At 35.6% G+C, this 24332-nt stretch overlaps 1 protein-coding gene across 1 annotated transcript; it reads right to left on the bottom strand.

The window, feature by feature from the left end:
- Positions 1–13294: 13294 nt before the first annotated feature.
- Positions 13295–15139, bottom strand: LOC145981724 (glutamate receptor ionotropic, delta-2-like). Its single transcript, XM_083115133.1, has one exon. It carries the CDS (start codon positions 15137–15139, stop codon positions 13295–13297), a length of 1845 nt encoding a protein of 614 aa, XP_082971259.1.
- Positions 15140–24332: the final 9193 nt, after the last annotated feature.

The following is a 24332-nucleotide window of genomic DNA, read 5'->3' as shown; positions in this document are numbered from 1 at the left end:
TTTAGTTTTCAATGTCATTATCTGTCAATGTTGACCCCTAACTAGAAATCCTGTAGAATATGCAGTTCCTTCTTCAGTCACAACAACTGAAGTTGAAGTAAGAAAATGCTTCTTCAAAATCTCCTTTACACAATCAAGAAGGTGGCTATCCATCTCGTTAAGTTGATCAATAAAATGTTTTCTACCTTCATGTATTCCCACAAACGCCAAACTTAAGAAAATTATCATAGCATAAATCATCTTCGAATTTTCACTGCAAAATAAAACAATCTCTAGTTATATGTTGTAATTACAATTTTGAAAAATATTTACAAGCGAAAGTTAAGATTCGGAATTATAACTAAAGAGTGTGTTCACTTCATGTATTTTAACATGCACATTTTATCAACGGACCGCTTAGGATAACTATTTAACAATGACCTAGGTACAGTAGATGTGTGTTATGATACTTATGTTAACAGTTCAAAATTGTTGGAAGTCTAATTGATTTTTGTGTAGGCATGATTATTTACTTCGAAACCTTATCTACAGATCATATCTTATTTCAGGATTCGTTCAACAATCCGTGGTATTGCAGGAAACTTCCATATTTCAAAATTCACTCAATTTTTATTCGAGTACAAAACAAATCAACCCACGTTGTCTCTTCAATTATCCTAATAAGTCATTATCTGTTATGATTCGTATCAGAAATTTCTATCAACGACGAACCAAGAAATCAAATGTTACATGCATTCTTGTATCAATTGATATATTTGAAGCGAATACGTTACGTTTGTTGCATCTATCTTTCTTGTGTGTAGTCTAAGATGACCAGATATCCTATATCAGCCGGGATAATTCCTTTCTTTTTCTATTATATCTCCAGATATTCTTTGAACGTAAAACAGTATACCAAAATGTTCCTCTTTGTGACATTGACTAACGATCTGTATACGATGTGTATATTAAACAGTACTTAATGCCAGAAATATTGGGAAAATTGAAGAATGCAAATTATCTAGCGATTGTTGACTGAAAATTATTTCACATTTCAGTGTCAACACTGAGTCATATTAAAATTTTCTTCAAATATTGGAATTTCCTCCTGTTATCCTTGAACTAATGCCCCCACTGAATGAGTGTTGTCGTACAAGGATCGTTTGTGGAGAAGACAAAAACGCTCTTTCAGTTCAAAACTGGATTAATAAGGTGAACTTTGATCACAAGTGTCTAAACCTTTACAAAATGTTATTTGAAAAAAAAGTATGTATTGAATAAGATCCAATCAGCAGGACAATATCGATGAATGACTTCAAATTCTAAAGGACTGCTTTGTTGGAGTGCAGTGTATACCACTATATTATGTATATATAATATTTATTTAGTTAGTTTTCAAACATAATTATTTATGACGAACAAGTTTCTATATTAAAATTTGTACATATCGTCGTCCCGTTTTTCCTTCAGTAAAATATGAAAATGTCTCGTTTTGTTGTTTTTAAAAATAATATCACTTTAGTGTAGTTTCAAGGAAATGAGCTGCTAGATTCGGTTAGGCTCCAATGGTTTTGCATATCGGAACAAATTTCTAGCACTTCAACAAACCTACAAATGTACTGATAGCTAAGTAGCTACAAACATTCAACTCCATAACAAGAGAGAGATGTAAAATGGCTGAAACGTCAGAATAGAAACAACTATATTCATAATGAATCCTGTCTTATTTAGTGTAAATATGACATCAACCATAAACAATTACAAATAAAAAATACACGAACCCTGATGGCAAGTGTTATTTGCTATCACTTTGCAATGCATATTACATTACACAGAAATATTTAGGGGCAAGACAAAACTAATGTTGATAAGACAATAAAATGGATTATAATTTTTCCGCAAATCAACTTCCTTGTAGAGATGTTAGTAGCTTATATCCCAGCCAATTAGTGCACTGGTGTTAATTAATTTGCATATAATTAAGAACTCATTTGTATAATTTGCATATCATTAGAATAATTTTATTTATGTATTTGCATATTTCTAGCTTTTATGAATTTTTAATTTTTAATTTTATGAAAAATACGTATAGAGAAGGTAGTTTGTGTTACTAAATATTATGCATATGGTTTTATGTTAATTACTGCAAAGTATGTTATGTATGAAACGATAATAATTAATGTTTATAGTATTGAAAATAAGATTTTACGGTGTATGAAACGCTATGAATGTTGGTAATTGTAAAGGTCCAATGACGATTTTGGACGGTCCCGGTACTCGAACCCTCGATATGTAACGCTCATAATTATAGTGTACTAAGGAATAATGGTATTATGGTATGAAAGAAGTTGATCCGAGACGCTAGACAGAAGACTGTGAACCGCGGTGAGGGTAGACAGAGGAATTTGGGGTGTTTGCGGTCAAGGTCAAATGACGCCAGAACAAAGAAAGAACCCATTTGACCAATCAGAACCGGATTTTCCAAGGTCAACTAGAACGCAAGAATAGGAGAAAGGTATGCAACGCCGTTGGGCAGGGGAGGGATTGAACCAAACAACGAAGGATTTCTGGGACTGCGCGGTCAAGGTCAAATTTCTGAAGCTATGCGTCGCTTGTAGAACCGGTTTTAGCGAATTAATATTCCGCGCAGGGTTGCCTCCAGGGCACAGAAGGCTGAAGCATGGGGATTAGGGTAGAATGATTACTCGTTACAATATGTTTCTCAAAGTAACCCATGGTTACACAGAACACAAGAAAAAAGGATTTTGGATATCCAATTAGATTGGAGCGTGAATTTTACCCTGAACAAGGAGAAGGAAGCGTAGGGGTTTTATCCGATTCTCGGATGCGAGTCCCGGCGAGGGCATGTGTGTGTTTTAATGTCCGCAGCAGACATGTGACGTTAATATAACCTTAGTATATATATATATATATATATAAATGTATTCGATGTGCATATTAAAATAGTGCCCACATTTGTTGGAGCCTTTTGGAAGTTGTTGATCATACTCACAAACTATGTAAAAAAATTGATAGTGAATTGTTGTTCAAGGGTCCCGGGTTCGAATCCCGGTCGGGTATGGTTGTTTGTGAATGTCCATTTTCATCCATTTCATCATTTCATCACTCATCCCCATCTTCGCAAATTAGCCAAGAGGCACAAAACGCGAAGTAAAATAAACTAAATCAATCAATCAATCAAGTGAATTGTTGTTATTATCACTTACGAGTTGGCAACAGTGATCTGCAGTAGCGTTATCAGATTGAACGTTGAATTCGTTTTGGTGCGAGCTATTGTTGAAGTAGGTTGTAGTTGATACGTCTTCGAGCATGGCGAGTTCCGGAAGGTAAGGTATTTTCTCATTGTTTTTAAACAGGTGTACCTATTATTTGTTAGGGACATTTTAAACTACTATGATCTATGTTTATTATTATAAAGTAAAAGGTACTTTGAACTTCACAGCATAGTAACAGTAAGGGTTTAATTTTTACTGCCCACTTTTGTTGACACTGGGCACAAGAGGGTGGGTGAACTTCCACAGCAGTTTTCGTAGCTATTTTTCTTTTAACGTTGAGCAGTAGGCCTATATTTCACATGAATTGTAGTTTACATAACAAAATTGATTCCTAAAGGAACATAGAATATTTACTACATCGCATTTATAATATATATATGTTTTGTTATACAGCCATCGGATTTTTTTCTAAATGGAAGGGCATAAAAGGTAGGCTTGAAAATACTGTCAATTAATGTCTCCTTACCGTTCCTTCTTTTCAAGTTGAATTATTTTTTTTTATATCTAATGGTATCAGATAAATACAAGCATTTATTTCTCTTTCCAGGCTAAATGTTGAAGAAATCGCAGGTGTTGTTGAAGGGGATGACGTACTTCATGCGGATGTGTATATTCAACCACCTGAAAATGCATTGGCCAGCGATGAGGATAGCGCTTCTGAAGAAGATTTTGATATCAGACATTTATCTGGTAATCAGGCGCCTAAGTTATGGCTAAAAGAATAACTCAAGACGGAATTGCAGAGATCCGGATTGGAGGGGATGAAGGTTCTGTTCCTCTTGAAGAACGTGAAACCCATCCAATTTCAAGAAAATGTAATAAGCCAGAATTGCCAGTTTCACGTAAATAGACATCCTCTGACGTACCGTACAAGTCTGAACGAGAGTGGTCAAGGCCGGACTGGTTGCAAAATGACTATAGTCCCACAGATCTGTTTGAAATGTTTTTCGATGATGAAGTTTTGCAACACACTGTTGACCGTACAAATGGTTATATTCTGGAGAGTGGTAAATATTCATTTCGTGTTTCAATAGACGACATTTGTTTGCTTGTGGCAGTATTGTTTTGGAGTGGCTATTGCACAGTGACTCGTAAACGAATGCACTGGGAAGCTGCTGATGACACACATCATGAATGAATTTCGAAGGCGTTTACTCGAAACCGTTTTGAAGATATTTTACGATTTTCCACGTATGTGATAATACAAAGCTAGACAAAACTGACAAGTTCTGCAAAGTTCGACCATTGTTGTTGTTGATGAATGAATGTTGCTACGTTTCTTTCCTAATGATGCACATCTTTCCATAGATGAATCCATGGTGCCATATTATGGACATCATCCCACAAAACAACATATTCATTGAAAAGCTATACGTTTCGGGTACAAGGTATGGTATCTTGCAAATCGTTTAGGATATCTTATTAAAAAAGAACCATACCAGGGGGCCTCAACAGGTAATACTATTCCTGAAGTTAGAGTAGGTGGTTCTGTTGTTACGGAACTGGTCAACAAATTCCACCTGAAACTGCATATTGCCTGTACATGGACAATTTCTTTACGTCCCTCAGACTGTTTGATTCCTTACTTCAAAAAGGACATGATGCAGTTGTTACAATCCGAGGAAATCGAGTTGTAAATGCTCCTCTTATTAATTCCAAAGTGTTCAAGAAGGAAATCCGTGGTTCGTATAACCAGGTCACGGACACAAAATCTGCAATAACTTTGGTGCAATACAATGCCAACAACGTTGTATCTGTAGCATCGACGAGCTGTGGTGTGCATCCAATGGGGAAAAGTAAAAGATGGTGTCGAGCAAAAAAGAAGCATATTTTTATAGATCTGCCAGCTTGCATTGCGAGGTACAATACTTACATGGGTGGAATAGACCAAATGGATCAGAACATATCTACTTAGCGCATCACAATTCGAAATCGAAAATGGTACTGGAAACTCATTGCTTATTTTAAAAATGCTACCATGAATAATGCTTGGCAGCTGTACAGATTAACACCCACTGAGCACCAACAGGGTCAAGATCTTCTCGCATTCACCCGCTTTGTGGTTCAGAATTATTTGTCTAGGTACACACAAGAGCGTCCAAGGCAGTCACGAGTATCCACAACTGGGAAGATACGAGTTGACGAAAATATTCGACTAGATGGCGCTCTTCACATCTTAGAAACCAACAAAACACAAATACGATGTGGAGAGTGCAAGAAGAATACTTGGAAAAAGTGCAGAAGGTGCAACGTGGGATGTCACATCAAATGTTTTGAACAGTTTCACAGTCACAAATAAACTTTTGAAAAATCGAAGAGACCTTTGTAAATCCAGAAATTTGCATTATAAATTTCCTTGAAGCTCATGTAAACGAAATATTTTGGGAGTGATTTACTAAGAAAAAAATTCTACCATTATATATACACACAAGGAGATATTATGTAAATTCTAGTATACTTCAGTGCATAAAATGTTGAACAGACCAACTGTACTTTAATAAATTTAGAACCTTTGCATTATAAATTACTTTAAAGCTCTTGTAGAAGAGTGACTTATTATAATTGCTCTTTCATTAAATATCAGGAGATCCATTAGTGTCCCGTGCCCCCTTCACTCTTTCACAAGCAAAGATATGTTACTGAAACTGAAGTTAAGGATAATATATCACCCTCACTAACCTTATATTCAAGTATAAAACAAATATCTGAAAAAAATATTCTGGGCACTAATGGTAAGCAGTACGTAATGCCAGAAATATTGGGAAAATGGAAGCATAAAAAATCATCTAGCAATTGTTGAGTAAAAAGTATTTCACATTTCACTGCCAACAATGTGTCATATTCCAATTTTCTTCAAATATTGTAGTTTCCTCTCTGTTGAGGAACTGTGAACTAATGCCCCCACAGAATGAGTGTTCTCGTACAAGGATCGTTTGTGGAGAACGCTCTTTCGGTACAAACATGGATTAAGAAGGTGAACTTTACTCACAAAAACAATAAGTTGCTGACCAAGACAGTTTATTAAGATAAAAACACTTAACACGTAACGTTTCAACCCTGTATCTGGGTCTTCCTCAGACGAGAACTAAACTAAAATGATGAAATAAACTACACACAGAAAGATTACATACACATAGGAGGGTCAGTAGCCACAGAACAACAAATCAAGTTGACAGTTCTTATCTAGGAAGATTTCTCCAAAGGAATTAAACATATCACCTCCTGACAGTTGTTGACTAATGGGTCTACTACACTGACAGGTGATTGACAGGTCAACACGTGTTAAGTGTTTTTATCTTAATAAACTGCCTTGGTCAGCAACTTATTGTTTTTAATATGGAAACAAGGCTTAATTATATTTAATCACAAGTGTGTAAACCTTTCATTTAAAAATGTTATTTGAAAATAAGTATGTATTGAATAAGATGCAATCATAAGGAAAATATCGAAGATTGACTTCTAATTCTAAAGGACTGCTTTGTTGGAGTGCAGTGTATAACACTATATTATGTAAGTTATTTACTAGTATTTATTTATTTAGTTTTCAAACATAAGTATTTATGACGAACCAGCTTCTATATGTGTACATATCGTCGTCCCGTTTTTCCTTCAGTAAAATATGAAAATGTCTCGTTTTGTTGTTTTAAAAATAATGTCACTTTAGAAATGACCTGCTAGATTCAGTTAGGCTCCATAGGTTTTGCAAATCGCAACAAATTTCTAGCACTGCAACAAACCCACAAAGGTACTGATAGCTAAGTAGCTACAAATATTCAATTCCATAACAAGAGAGAGATGTAAAATGTCTGAAACGTCAGAATGAAAACAACTATATATTGATAATGAGTCCTGTCTTATTTAGTGTGAATGAGACATCAACATTAAACAATTACAAAGAAATAACACACGAACCTTGCTGTTCCTGACTGTAACTAAATTGTTGGACTAAGGAAAATGCTTAAAACAATTCAGTTAGATTAATACATTAGTTGCAGTAAGAAATTCAACTCATGCATTTTTCCTTAGATGGAAAATGTTATTTCCTATCACTTTGAAATGCATATTACATTACACAAAATTATTAAGTGGCGAGAAAAAACTAATGTCGATAAAGCAATAAAAAGGATTACATTTCTTCCGCAAAACAACTTCCTTGTAGAGAAGTTTTATTCTCATGAAGGGAGTCGCCAATGTACAGAAAATGATAGCTAGAGTGATATTGAACATTAATGAAATTGGATAAAAAGTTTATATTGTCTCTTGAGACGAATGAAATGGAAATATATGAGTATGGAAAATGTAATGTAATTTGTAGGCTCTCCTATCTAAATGGGAATGTTCATGACATATTTTGGTGTCATTTCGAAATAATCAAATTGATATGTCTAACTTTACATATATATACAGCACATCATGTGCCGACCTCCGTGGAGAGGTAGATATCACGAAGCCAGAGGTTCGAATCCTGACCAGGGCATGGGTGCACTTTGTGAGTGTCTCTTCACTCATCCTCATCGTCGCGATTAGCCAAAAGTTGTAGAAAAGCGAAGCTAAATAGCATAGCGTAACGGTAGTCTTTCTTTCAACGGCCCCTTTTAACGGTGAAAATGCCCATTTTTCATGTCCTTGGCAACCCATTTCCACGTCGCATTTTTTGCCCCAATTGTTTGATTCATGATAGCATTGTCAAGCTACATTATTTCTCACAGATCAACAACACACAGATGAATCAACTCACTGTTAGAAAATGTGCCTCAAACAAGGCACAGAAGAAGATTCAGTCCAGATAGAATTACGTATATATTGGCATACTCAATGCACAAATAGCTAAATCATGGTTGTTTTAACTAAATGTTTAGAGGTATAATAATAAACAATTCTTTAGAGTTTACCATGCTTGTTGATGACCATGGAAACGTACGTTGCTAGGGAACTTAAATAAAGTTTATTTTCACTCCAAGAACAACTGTAAGTGAATTATGCTGTATTTTTCGAATTTCAAAAAGGAAGCATCAGAATTTATTACAGTGGCAAGGTAGGAATTTGCGAAGAATGAAAGAAAACAATTATTTTTCAATTATCTTTAAAAATGTAAAAGAAGCAAATGTTGCTCTTCAAATTTGGTGTCGCTATTGAAATTGTTAATGTAAAACGTCTAGCTATCTTGAAACTGACAGTATTTACCATGATTATTATTATTAAGAAAATAGAGAATATTTAGAGTATTTGTACAATGTTAGAGCACGTGCACACATAAAGTTGCGTTCCAACCTTTTCAAATAACGGACCGTACTTATTCGTTACCCTTCCTTCAATAACACATGCTGAATTCTTCAAAGACATTAGGAGCATGGAGAAACCCAAAAAGTGACCAAAGGTCACACCAGCGACCACACAAGACGAGTGAGAGTCATAGTTATATAGCAGGACGATTTAGAAGATTACGAGGAACCAAAACCGGATAGTGTTGGTTGTGCCCTTGGATGTATTTAAAGGAGGTTCCAACGGGTCCAACACCCCCCTCCCCCTTCGGTTCAGTAAAATTACCAGATTTGTCTGTTCTATCCGCTATGCGCAGAGACTGGTTCTTAAAAATTTCTTCAGACTTATTTTGTTATAAATTAGAAGCGTATAGAATGGGATACGGATGAGAGAGAAATTAATTCCACACACCAGATGGGACTGGAAAGTAAATGTCTGCAATTTCCTCATAGTTTCGGAATTTCTGTGGAAAATACTCAAAAAACTTGACATTTCACAAATTCTATAATGCCACATGTAATTTCTGCCCGAAGCAGCTGTTTGTGAACTTATAGCGCGAACATTATAATTTCATTAGAAGTTCCCGATATGGTTTGTTATCATTCAAGATTTAAGTATTCCACAGGTTCTAATTTTTTGATAATTTGAAATTTCCCAACTGTCGAAAGTCGATAAACCATTTTCCAAACTTTAGATCGGAATGGGAAACTTGTCCCTGTTGGAGATTGTAACTGCATCTGGGTTAGTTTCAGCTATTAGTACTTCTACTCTCTCTGGGTTGAGTGGGTGTGGATTTAGTAGAAAAATAGTTGGTGAAGCATATGATGGTGCCGATGTAATGGGTGGTAGAATTAAGGGATGAGATAGATTGATAATTTCAGAGAAGTGTCCAAAAGCAATTTTTGTACATTTTAACCCTGGCCATTGCCCATTTCTGTGGAATTTCTGCGATATTCAGACTGTCAAATCAGTTATATTTTTTCCCACTCGAGTCTTCTCAAGGGAGCAGCCCCCTTTGGTTAGCACATCGTGGGTACCGGGTTCGAAACCCGAAATGAGCATGGGCATTTGTGGGTGTCCATTCATCAATTTCATCATGTCATCGTTATCCCGATCTTCGGAAATTAGTCAAAAGTGGCACAAAAGACAAAGTAAAATCATGCAAATCAATCAATCAATCTTCTCAAAGTAATTTGGTTGTAAAAAATGCAGTGCAAGATAGGTAGGGAAGAACTGTAAGGTTCTCAAGTTGTTTGACACAAGATGTACCGAAAATGATCAATGCTCAGTAGGGTGACTTGTGAAATCGTATGCACTAATAATAGAAACTTTATTGTTGTCCATTTCTGGACGATTTTGAAATAGAAATGAACCGAATTTTCTCTGAACACAGTCAACATTGAAAAATTGCAACAACTTATTCCAATATGAAATGTCCATTCCTCATTCATTGGAACAGTGTGTCAAAATGTTTAATGCCCTGGTTGATATTTTTTACATTTTCAAATCTGAATGAAAAATGTGGTGTGGCAAATAGTAATTGAAAAGGCATGTCCAGGGTTTGCATCGTAGGCAGTAGAAAATTGTGACAAGCTCTTGTACTCAAATATGCACAAATTGTTTGTGATCTTGCCTACACTGCCAGTTTCATCTTCAACACCGAGAGGATGTGTTTAACATTTAGGAGGATGAAATAATGACCTCGCAATTCAACGGGAGATCCTTGACTAATGGACTCTGCACTGTTAAGTGTGCATATATACGAATATTATAATAACACCGTTGTTGTTATTTTTAATTTTGTAGCAAGGAGGAAAAGACTAATTCTTGCATTGTAATTCTTTTTTAAAGAGAAGCTGGGATTAGCTTCTTCAAAAGCATTTTCTTCTCATTTTATGTAGAAAAGTTAGAAGTTCGTAGATAGACTTAATTTAATAAATGTGTGACCTTTCATGTGGTGGCATAATGGATTTTCATAGCCAGATTATACCTAGGGGCTTTTTACGCTATACTTCCAGGATTCTCAGAGACAATCCCGGAATGGTATCATTTGTCCCGGTGTTAAGAATAGTTTCTTGGGGTTGGGAAAGAAGAAATCATTAAGACTCCTACTATCCTAAACTTTTTTTATATTTAAATGAGTGGACGTAATTTTAAAATGCTTATTTTTCAAAATAATCTAACTCTACATTGAACCAATCTCTCTATAATACAAGAGTTAACGAGATACAGACGGTAATGCAAACATCTTTGACTTCACGATCGCGCCTCCGCCTGCTAGTGGTGCTAGAGGCGGGACAAAACTAATGTCGATAGAACAATAAAGAGGATTACATTTTTCTCGCAAGTCAACTTACTTGTAGAGATGTTTTATTCTTATGAAGGGAATCGCCAATGTACAGAAAATGATAGCTAAAGTGATATTGAACATCAATGAAATTGGATTAGAAGTTTATATTGTTTTCTTGAGACGAAGAAAATGGAAATATATGAGTATAGAAAATTCAATGTAATTTGTAGTCTCTCCTATGTAAATGGGAATGTTCTTAAAGTGGATCAGGCTACCTAACATAAGACGAAATATTTTGGTCTCATTTCGAAATAATCAAATTGATATATGTAATTTTACAAATATACAGCACGTTGTGAGGAAGGTATCACGACGCCAAGGGTCCCGGGTTCGAATCCCGCTCGGGCTTGGTTGTTTGTGAATGTCCGTTCATCAGTTTCATCATTTCATCACTCATCCCCATCTTTGCAAATTAGCCAAGAGGCACAAACGCGAAGTAAAATAAACTAAATCAATCAATCAATCATGTTAATAACTTTAATTGTACAGTTGATAACTATACAATAGGAAAAACTCAGAAAAATGGGTCTATTTAACCAAGATTTTTTTTTTAATGGACTTACCTATTAAACAAAAAAACAACAAAAATATGAGGAAAGAGTGGATGGCAAATGCCCTTCCTTGCCTTTATGTTGCGGGGCCTACGGGTGTGTCTAGAAAGGGTTACCCCTTACACTCGAAACAGAAAATATTCTGCGTAACTAAAATAATTCTTGAAGCTTTCCTGGCGGCGAATATTGAAGAGGTTTTTTCTGGCAATCAGCCAGGTGATTTCCGGAAAGGCTTCGGAGCATTCGAGAGTTAACGTCACTCATCTTCAGGGAATGAAGTGCAGAGATAAGGCAGGGTGACGTTATGTGTATTTGGTGTGGGTGGGGTCCGGTGTAGGTGGCGGGCCAATCAGGTAGTGTTTCACAGACGTCCGCGCTCCCAGTCGACTATCGCTAACCAGGCTGGGTCAAGTTTGAGTCCCGTGTCTCTGTTGAGGTTGTCCTTTTCCCCGTGTATGGCTATTGCTTCTTTGATGAGACGGTCCCTGTTAGCAAGCAGAATGATAAAAACGAAACAGGAATGGAATAGTTGTATGGAATGTTTACCAAATCGTGGGCATAACATACCTGCAAAACTGTCTGGTTTTGATATTTATAGGGCAAAAGGTATAACTCTATAGGCCTTCCGCCAATTGGGGAGACGACAGTGTGACGGCTGTGTCAGCGAGAAACCAAACCACGAACCACCACGCTGCGGCCACCTTTACCTCCCTCCCTCATTGATTTGAGGCTGGGTCAACCCAAGAGCCGGAAAAACTCCGACCTTAGATCATCCACCCCGAGAATCGAACCCGTCTCTTCCGCGAGGCAGCCGGACACCTTACCGACTAGACCACCGCACCCTTATATCCTTATCCACTATAGAAACAAAATACTGTTATTATTTTTGTACATCGTAGGCGATGAAAAATGATTTTCGATCCTTGTTCATTTCCTTCTGAGTTTTAGTCTTTGCTCCATATTATTTTATGCAAATATCATGAACTTATGTACAGTCACGGACAGTTCTGGGTTGTAATGAATCCATTGACTTTCAATGGGATCATTACAACCCAGCAGTGTCCGTGACTGTACGTCGTAACCAACTTTACTGTTATTATTTTTTTCTGCAGGTTTTGTACAAAAATGGCCTCGAAGCAGATGTACAGGAAATATCTGTCCTAGGGTGTGACGTCATGTGTCATTTGAATCAATTTTTAGAAGTGACAGCATCACAGATTCCGGAGAATTGGGAACAAGAGTGCAACCTTGTTCAATGCTAAAACTAGATGCAAAGTTAAATTCTGGAAATTATAACGAAAGTATAATTTTTACTAAATATATGTATTTTTTTTAGAAGAGATTGAGTATTTATACATGATGTTTGTATGGTTCAAAAACCTGTGTCTTGAAGTAATAATTTTCTTTTTCACTCTGCGTGGCTAGTTTACAAGGTTATATATTCTAATATTTTTTATTGGGTTTTATTTATGCAAGAACAACCAATGCTGACAAGATATAGCTTACAATTGCATGCTAGAAACACAACGTATACCAATCATTGCACCTTCAGAATTAAGATAAATATTTCATTGGCTTGATGAAAATAGTACTCCATACGTGTGTTTCAAGTACGTCACAAACTATTGCATTGTGGCATCTAGCAGCCATGATTGAAGCCAGTTCTTCTAAGCGGTTGGCGGGAGATACTAACGTGGACATTCGTGATTTATAACAAACGTGCAGTTGGTGCATATGTAACGACATGTTATGTATAAAACGACACGTAAAATTGGCCGCAAGCATGGCGGCTGTGCACATCCTGACGTCCCATGTAACCCACCTATAGCATTAGAGAGTTTCAAACAGTGTGCACACTATTTGTTTTCAACTCTCTTTATAAACACTTCAATTGTTAGTGTAAATAATGACAACACTAATCCAATACCCATTAGAGCAAATGACACTCGTATATTTTCAATTACTAAGGGCTTTGGTTGAGAACTCACTTCAGTATCACGCAGTATATCAAATTTCTTGGGTCTGTTTTGCCTAAATATCTCTCTGTCCCATTGAAAAATTACACCACCACTTTGAAGTCTTCTCAAAAAATCATTTAATTTTGCAATTAATGGAAATCTTCTCTCGGTCATTAGACTGACATAAAACGATATTTCTTCTTGCATAAGATGCAACTGAAGAAGCGCTTTCTCATCCAGGTAATCGGCATTACACAGTTGTCCTGAAACAGTCTTATCCACCAATATCCCAATTCCGACTGTTTTAACGAGATCGTTCAGCACCTGACCGTCAGTCTCGTCCAAGATCCTTGATACCATCTTTCGAACATTTTCATCTTCCATGACTGTCAAAAGTTCCATGTAACCTGGCTCTACGGTTCCCCATTTGAGTCCGGAATTTACAAACTCTTCGATGGTATCTATTGGTTTATCCGAAACAGGAATTGTCAGATGAGATACAATCTTGCAGTTAAATCCAGTAATCAATAGCATAGAAACAAGCGAAGTGGACAGTAGCAGATGTCTTATGGGTGTGACAGGAGATTCTTCTACACCAATACCCACTATCAGACTTACACAGTGCAGAAATGCATACGTTTTAGCTGTGTAGGGACTTATTACTGCTTCAGGAAATGCCTTGTGGTACAGTATAGCAAAGCAGTGCAGACAGAGAGAACTGACTATGACAAATGCTATGATAAGACTCCAGGTGACAAGATCGTAAGATTGGAGTATGGACCACAAGCTGATGTTGTATTTAGGCTTTGGAGTGAGCAACGTGAAAGATGATGGAACAAATGGTATTGTCAATTCGAACAGAGGATGTAGGATATGTGTTGAAAACATACCAGGAATGCCAGCACTGTACCGTCCGTACAAAACAGATCCTATGAATCCAACGAAGGTGCCATTTTCCAACCGATATCCAAACTCACCTTCAGAAATGTCGAAATCCCAACTGAAGTTATGCATGTTTGAAAACGCAGTTGCTATTCTGAAGTCAGTCCCATCAAGGGTGTCATTTTGGAAGATTACGTATGGATCGCGGTGAAGTACACTCATCTTCAAAGCAACGCCATTCAGATTCTTCAATTTGTCTGCAAAGAAGTTAGAATCACCAAGGAGAGTGGTTCCGTTCCAATACGCAATTGTTCTAATTTCCGCGGGTTCTAAATTGTCTCCTATACGATGAGACAGAATTTCATAAACCAATCCTTTGTCCGAATGTAGAGTCTTGTTTGCCAAAGGTTTCACGACGAGTGTGTTTGGGGATCTTCTAAGAAACGAACGATCAATGCAAACTCTCCCCAAATGAGAACTTGAATTCATTACAATAAGATATCTATGTTCTCTTGTTTGTTCAGATTCTACCATCACCTTGTTAATGGTACGAGTAATATTTAAGAAAAGCTCTGAGAAAATAAAGAAGGCTTTACATCCTAGATTCATTGTCTGTAGCAGGAACTCTTCAGCGCCTTCATCTTCAAATGACGTGTAGATGCTGTGAATTGTCGGGGTAAAGCAATCAGCCAAATTTCTGACACAATGTTCTAAATATGAACCCTCCTCTTGTATTATCACGATGCACTTCTCTTCCACAAAGAATTTATTCAAGACGTTTATCATTAGGGTCTGCAAAGTTCTTTGATTGTCTAGATTTATATAGTGATCAACTTCAGCTAATATTGTTATGATCGACATTTGGTATACCAGGACTTTTGTTATCATCATCACTCGTTAATTACTATCCTGAAAATAAAGTAATATATTTTAGTAGTGTAAAATACAATATAACCAGCACAAGAAAGTATGAACTCCCCTCTGGCAGATTTGCCTACACTTAAAACTTGCTCAACATGCCCATATGAGCTTTTTGCTCAAGTGTGGAACCCCGTCTAATCCAAGATTTTTGTGAAAATGCCCTCGGGAATTTCCTGAGAAAGTATGACCCCCCTCAGATTGATTTGCCTACACTTATAAAAGGCACTTCTGTGAGATTGTTGTCCATAAACCTGTCAAAAATATGCCCCTCTTGATATTTTTTTGCCCACACCTAAAACTACGCAAACGTATAAACACACACACACACACACACACACACCCACACACACATTGACCTTGACCATGACCTTGACCGTGACCTTGACCATGACCTTGACCTTGACCTTGACCATGACCTTGACCTTGACCATGACCTTGACCTTGACCTTGACCGTGACCTTGACCTTGACCTTGACCACACCCACCTACATACACACCCACACCCACCCACACCCACCCACATACACCCACATACACACACACCCACACCCACACACACCCACACCCACCCACACACACACACATATATTTACTTCCGGTCCACTTGTGGCCTATTTCTGCTTTATTTCTGTTGCGTTATGTTTTGCAACAAATTATTACCCAATATTATGCATTAGACACGTGTTGTTTTCTGATTGGTTGCTTATGACATAATGTGATGACGTGTTAAATTCTGATTGGCTTATTGTTTCAGATGTTTTCAATGCGGTCCGTGCTTAGGGTATATAAAGAGATTTTGCATTGCATATCAGCCAGTATTGAAAAAGTTGTTGAAGAGTACAGATGTGTTGTTGCAGTGCTGCTCATATTTTTTAAACACAAAAATATTGCAGATTTGTATAAATTGAATTACAAATCTATTTGATTTAATATATAGAATTTTTGACAACCTGTCATAGGTTTATTAAGTATAAAGTTTTGATTTGGACCCCAAGAAATTTTATATAAATACCAAAGCCAAAAATATTAACACACATACACACACACAAAATATACAAATCACACTGCTGAACCCAACTGATATTTTTTATTAAGCATAGAATTTTGATTTGAACCCCAGGAAATCTTATATAATAAACAACAACAAAAATGCCTAATCAAAAATATTGTAATCAATGCAATAAGAATATATCCAGCCCCAATTGGGTTAAGCACCAAAAGAATTGTAATCCAGATAAAAGCAGAATTCTCACAAAAATATGCCCAAAATGCCATAGAGAATATAGCATGCAATACTTCACATATAAACATATAGATACTTCTTCTGCACAGTCATCAACATTGCCAAACAAAATTGATTGGAAATATTTGTGTGATTGCCCTGTATAACTTAGATTGCAAGGCCAAATTTTGCAATTTCCTAGATCAGGAACTTGACCCTGTGCACCAGAAACAGGCCATAAGATGTTTATCTACAAATTATGCAAATATAATGGAGCATATAATACATTTTACAATTTTGATAACAGATGATGATGAAAAATATAATATTGTTCCCCTATTACCCAGGCTGTGCTCAAATATTCAATATGAATACCTGATGATGTGCATGTATTTTCAGGATGACAACAAAACAATTACAGATGTGAGCAGGTGCGGGCAGCCCACTGTGCCCAATATTGAATCTGCAAAAATTTGTTACACTGATGTGAAGAGCCTATTGAAAATTAAACTTGTTAGAATTGACAATGTTCGTATCACCGATAAGAATAATTATTATAAGATTACAGATATGTTTTCAGGTTTATTTTTTTGTTTAGATTATGAAGTTGTTAGAGCATATAATCACAGAACATGTGGCAGATATTATTACAGTGATGGCCCATATGTTGCTGAGTACATATACAGGGACAAGACTGAAGTGTTTGTAACAGCAGAGCTTGAAAAATACAGAAACATAAAATCAATAAAACATCTCATACATCCAAATTGTTGCAGGTTGTCATATCTTATAGAGGTTTGTTCTGAGTACAATTATATCTTATCAATTATGAACAGCTCTGCTGCATGTTGTGATGATGAATATCTAGTCCCTAAACCTAACAGAGCTGTGCAGTGATGTTGTTATTGGGAACAGGATTCAAATCCTACACAGATTTATGGATAGGAGTGAAGAATTAATTTTTGCCATGAAATTATATCTAGATACTCAATATCCCTGTGCAATAATGCTGTTATTGGGAACAGGATTCAAATCCTACACAGATACAGATTCTTGCTGAGCTTAATAGGTGATTGTCATGGAAGATACTCAATATTTCTGCTGTTATTAGGTACAAAATTCAATTACACAGACACAGATATAATATCTAGATAAATAATAATGCATACAGAACTGTGGTTTCTATAAATCTATACTCAATATCCCTATACCTGACAGCTGTGCGGTGATGCTGTTATTGGGAACAAGATTCAAATCCCACACAGAAACAGATTTTTGCTGGGCTTAGAACTATTATGGATAGGTGATTGCCATGAAATAATAACCCTATACCTGACAGAGCTGTGCAGTGATGCTGTTATTGGGAACAATTTTAACAGAGCTGTGGTTTCCATAAATCTATACTCAATATCCCTATACCTGACAGAGCTGTGCAGTGATGCTGTTATTGGAAGAGGATTCAAATATACAGATTCTTGCTAAACTTAGAACTATGCCATGAACAAAACTGTGCGGTGATATAATTATTGGGAACAAGCTTCAAATCCCCGCACAAATACAGATTCTTGCTGAGCTTAGAGTGAAGATACCAGTGATATAATTATTGGGAACAGGATTCAAATTTTGGAACTATTATGGATAGGTGATTACCATGAAGATACTCAATATTTTTGTTATTAGGTACAAGATTCAATTATACAGATACAAAAGTATTCATTAACAGAGCTGTGCGGTGATGTTGTTATTGGGAACAGGATTCAAATCCTACACAGATACAGAACCTTGGAATTATTATGGATAGGTGATTGCCATGAAGATAGATACTCAATATCCCTTTACATGACAGAGCTGTGCAATAATGTTATTATTGGGAATTGGAACTTAGGTACAAGATTCAATTACACAGATACAGACACGGAAATAATATCTAGATAATAATTTTTAACAGAGCTGTAGTTTCCATAAATTTATACTCAATATCCTATACCATGCAGTGATGCTGTTATTGGGAACAAGCTTCAAATCTCACACAGATATAGAGCTTTGGAATTATTATAGATAAGTGATTGCTATGAAGATAGATATTCAATATTCTATTAGACACAAACACAGTATCAATAAATTTATAATATCTTTATATTTAACAGAACTGTGCTGTGATGCTGTTATTGGGAACAGGATTCAAATCATAGATAGGTGATTGCCATGAGGATAGATATTAGATAGAGACACAGAAATAATATTTATCAATAAATTTATAATATCCCTATACCTGACAAAACTATGCAGTGATGCTATTATTGGGAACAAGCTTCAAATCATGGATAGGTGATTGTCATGAGGATAGATATTAGACATAGACACAGAAATAATATTTTCCATAAATCTATACTCAATATCCTTATACCTGACAGAGCTGTGCGGTGATGTTGTTATTGGGAACAGGATTCAAATCATGGATAGGTGATTGTCATGAAGATAGATATTAGATACAGATACAGAAATAATATTTTCCATAAATCTATACTCAATATCCCTATACCTGACAGAGCTGTGCGGTGATGTTGTTATTGGGAACAGGATTCAAATCATGGATAGGTGATTGTCATGAGGATAGATACTCAATATCTCTGCTGTTATTGGACACAAACACAGAGAATGAAATAATATTTAATAACATAAATCTATACTCAATATCCCTATACCTAACAGAGCTGTGTAGTGATGCTGTTATTGGGAACAGGATTCAAATCATGGATAGGTGATTGCTATGAGGATAGATATTAGATATAGACATAGAAATAATATTTATCTATAAATCTATACTCAATATCCCTATATTTAATAGAGCTGTGTAGTGATGCTGTTATTGGGAACAGGATTCAAATCATGGATAGGTGATTGTCATGAAATAATAACCCTATACCTGACAGAGCTGTGCAGTGATGCTGTTATTGGGAACAATTTTAACAGAGCTGTGGTTTCCATAAATCTATACTCAATATCCCTATACCTGACAGAGCTGTGCAGTGATGCTGTTATTGGAAGAGGATTCAAATATACAGATTCTTGCTAAACTTAGAAGTATGCAATGAACAAAACTGTGCGGTGATATATTTATTGGGAACAAGCTTCAAATCCCCGCACAAATACAGATTCTTGCTGAGCTTAGAGTGAAGATACCAGTGATATAATTATTGGGAACAGGATTCAAATTTTGGAACTATTATGGATAGGTGATTACCATGAAGATACTCAATATTTTTGTTATTAGGTACAAGATTCAATTATACAGATACAAAAATATTCATTAACAGAGCTGTGCGGTGATGTTGTTATTGGGAACAGGATTCAAATCCTACACAGATACAGAGCCTTGGAATTATTATGGATAGGTGATTGCCATGAAGATAGATACTCAATATCCCTTTACATGACAGAGCTGTGCAATAATGTTATTATTGGGAATTGGAACTTAGGTACAAGATTCAATTACACAGATACAGACACGGAAATGATATCTAGATAATAATTTTTAACAGAGCTGTAGTTTCCATAAATTTATACTCAATATCCTATACCATGCAGTGATGCTGTTATTGGGAACAAGCTTCAAATCTCACACAGATATAGAGCTTTGGAATTATTATAGATAAGTGATTGCTATGGAGATAGATATTCAATATTCTATTAGACACAAACACAGTATCAATAAATTTATAATATCTTTATATTTAACAGAACTGTGCTGTGATGCTGTTATTGGGAACAGGATTCAAATCATAGATAGGTGATTGCCATGAGGATAGATATTAGATAGAGACACAGAAATAATATTTATCAATAAATTTATAATATCCCTATACCTGACAAAACTATGCAGTGATGCTATTATTGGGAACAAGCTTCAAATCATGGATAGGTGATTGTCATGAGGATAGATATTAGACATAGACACAGAAATAATATTTTCCATAAATCTATACTCAATATCCTTATACCTGACAGAGCTGTGCGGTGATGTTGTTATTGGGAACAGGATTCAAATCATGGATAGGTGATTTTCATGAAGATAGATATTAGATACAGATACAGAAATAATATTTTCCATAAATCTATACTCAATATCCCTATACCTGACAGAGCTGTGCGGTGATGTTGTTATTGGGAACAGGATTCAAATCATGGATAGGTGATTGTCATGAGGATAGATACTCAATATTTCTGCTGTTATTGGACACAAACACAGAGAATGAAATAATATTTAATAACATAAATCTATACTCAATATCCCTATACCTAACAGAGCTGTGTAGTGATGCTGTTATTGGGAACAGGATTCAAATCATGGATAGGTGATTGCTATAAGGATAGATATTAGATATAGACATAGAAATAATATTTATCTATAAATCTATACTCAATATCCCTATATTTAATAGAGCTGTGTAGTGATGCTGTTATTGGGAACAGGATTCAAATCATTGATAGGTGATTGCCCTATACCTAACAAAGCTGTGCGGTGATATAATTATTGGGAACAGGATTCAATTCTTACACAGATACAGAGCGGAATTATTATGGATACGTGATTGTTATGAAGATAGATATTAGACACAAACACAAACAGATACAGAGCCTTGCTGAGCTTGGAATTATTATAGATAGGTAATTGTCATAAAGAACACAGAGAATGAAATAATATCTAGTAAATCATTTTTTGTAAATCTATACTCAATATCCTTTTGACAGAGCTGTGCGGTCATAATGTTATTGGGAACAGAATTCAAATCATGGATAGGTGATTGCCATGAAGAGGTAAATAATATTTATCCATAAATCTATACTCAATATCTCTATACCTGACAGAGCTGTGCGGTGAAGCTGTTATAATCTGGATTCTGATATTTTCCACCATTGTTCCTTTATAAATGTTTCAACATACGTTCCAGCAAAGCTGTACCTATTAGGGTATGTATTATTCACATCTTATCCATAACATATCAGCAAGGGCAAATAATATTTTCAAGGCAGCCTACACAACACAGCTCTGTTAGAGATATGGATTATGACAATAAAAATATCAACAAGGCTCTATATCTATGTGTGAGATTTGTACCTACACAACACAGCTCTGTTAGGGATTCATAACAGTTCCATGCTGTAGAAATATCAGCAAGGCTCTATTAGATGTTATTTCCATAGTAATCACCTGTCCATAATAATTCCAAGCTCAGCAAGTCTCTGTATCTGTGTGGGATTTGTAATTGTTAGAGATAGGGATATTAAGTATAGAATTAATACTAAATATTATTTTATTTTCTGTGTCTGTATCTAATATCTATCTTCATGCCTATCTATAATAATTCCAAGCTCAGTATTAAAGCTTTTTCCCAATAACAGCATCACCGCACAGCTCTGTCAGGTATAGGGATATTGAGTATAGATTTATAGAATTTGTGTCTAATATCTATCTTCATGGCAATCACTTATCCATAATAATTCCAAGCTCAGCATTGAAGCTTGTTCCCAATAACAGCATCACCACACAGCTCTGTCAGGTATAGGGATATTAAGTATAGATTTATGATTTCATTCTCTGTGTTTGTGTCTAATATCTATCTTCATGGCAATCACCTATCTATAATAATTCTAAGCTCAGTATTAAAACTTCTTCCCAATAACAGCATCACCACACAGCTCTTTCAGGTATAGGGATATTAAGTATAGATTTATGATTTCATTCTCTGTGTTTGTGTCTAATATCTATCTTCATGGCAATCACCTATCTATAATAATTCCAAGCTCAGTATTAAAGCTTCTTCCCAATAACAGCATCACCACACACCTCTGTCAGGTATAGGGATATTGAGTATAGATTTATAAAATTTGTATCTAATATCTATCTTCATGACAATCACTTATCCATAATAATTCTAAGCACAGCAAGGATTTGTATCTGTGTATGATTTGAATACCGTTCTCAATAACACGCCTATCTATAATAATTCTAAGCTCAGCAAGGATTTGTATCTGTGTAGGATTTGAATCCTCTCAATAACAGCTTCACCGCACAGCTCTGTCAGGTATAGAGATATTGAGTATAGATTTATGGATAAATATTATTTACCTCTTCATGGCAATCACCTATCCATGATTTGAATTCTGTTCCCAATAACATTATGACCGCACAGCTCTGTCAAAAGGATATTGAGTATAGATTTACAAAAAATTATTTACTAGATATTATTTCATTCTCTGTGTTCTTTATGACAATTACCTATCTATAATAATTCCAAGCTCAGCAAGGCTCTGTATCTGTTTGTGTTTGTGTCTAATATCTATCTTCATGACAATCACGTATCCATAATAATTCCGCTCTGTATCTGTGTAAGAATTGAATCCTGTTCCCAATAATTATATCACCGCACAGCTTTGTTAGGTATAGGGCAATCACCTATCCATGATTTGAATCCTGTTCCCAATAACAGCATCACTATACAGCTCTATTAAATATAGGGATATTGAGTATAGATTTATAGATAAATATTATTTATATGTCTATATCTAATATCTATCCTCATAGCAATCACCTATCCATGATTTGAATCCTGTTCCCAATAACAGCATCACTACACAGCTCTGTTAGGTATAGGGATATTGAGTATAGATTTATGTTATTAAATATTATTTCATTCTCTGTGTTTGTGTCCAATAACAGCAGAGATATTGAGTATCTATCCTCATGACAATCACCTATCCATGATTTGAATCCTGTTCCCAATAACAACATCACCGCACAGCTCTGTCAGGTATAGGGATATTGAGTATAGATTTATGGAAAATATTATTTCTGTATCTGTATCTAATATCTATCTTCATGACAATCACCTATCCATGATTTGAATCCTGTTCCCAATAACAACATCACCGCACAGCTCTGTCAGGTATAAGGATATTGAGTATAGATTTATGGAAAATATTATTTCTGTGTCTATGTCTAATATCTATCCTCATGACAATCACCTATCCATGATTTGCAGCTTGTTCCCAATAATAGCATCACTGCATAGTTTTGTCAGGTATAGGGATATTATAAATTTATTGATAAATATTATTTCTGTGTCTCTATCTAATATCTATCCTCATGGCAATCACCTATCTATGATTTGAATCCTGTTCCCAATAAGAGCATCACAGCACAGTTCTGTTAAATATAAAGATATTATAAATTTATTGATACTGTGTTTGTGTCTAATAGAATATTGAATATCTATCTTCATAGCAATCACTTATCTATAATAATTCCAAAGCTCTATATCTGTGTGAGATTTGAAGCTTGTTCCCAATAACAGCATCACTGCACGGTATAGGATATTGAGTATAAATTTATGGAAACTACAGCTCTGTTAAAAATTATTATCTAGATATTATTTCCGTGTCTGTATCTGTGTAATTGAATCTTGTACCTAAGTTCCAATTCCCAATAATAACATTATTGCACAGCTCTGTCATGTAAAGGGATATTGAGTATCTATCCTCATGACAATCACCTATCCATGATTTGAATCCTGTTCCCAATAACAGCATCACTACACAGCTCTGTTAGGTATAGGGATATTGAGTATAGATTTATGTTATTAAATATTATTTCATTCTCTGTGTTTGTGTCCAATAACAGCAGAGATATTGAGTATCTATCCTCATGACAATCACCTATCCATGATTTGAATCCTGTTCCCAATAACAACATCACCGCACAGCTCTGTCAGGTATAGGGATATTGAGTATAGATTTATGGAAAATATTATTTCTGTATCTGTATCTAATATCTATCTTCATGACAATCACCTATCCATGATTTGAATCCTGTTCCCAATAACAACATCACCGCACAGCTCTGTCAGGTAT

The sequence above is a fragment of the Lepisma saccharinum genome, chromosome 30 (assembly GCF_977018435.1).
Source record: "Lepisma saccharinum chromosome 30, izLepSacc3.1, whole genome shotgun sequence".
Taxonomy (NCBI): Eukaryota; Metazoa; Arthropoda; class Insecta; order Zygentoma; family Lepismatidae; genus Lepisma; species Lepisma saccharinum.
The sequence above is the reverse complement of the archived record's forward strand: the minus strand, read 5'-3'. Positions and strand labels throughout refer to the sequence as shown.

Bases quoted from the DNA above. Each gene is read 5' to 3' on its own strand.
- LOC145981724 (XM_083115133.1), bottom strand. From the start codon at position 15,139: ATGTCGATCATAACAATATTAGCTGAAGTTGATCACTATATAAATCTA.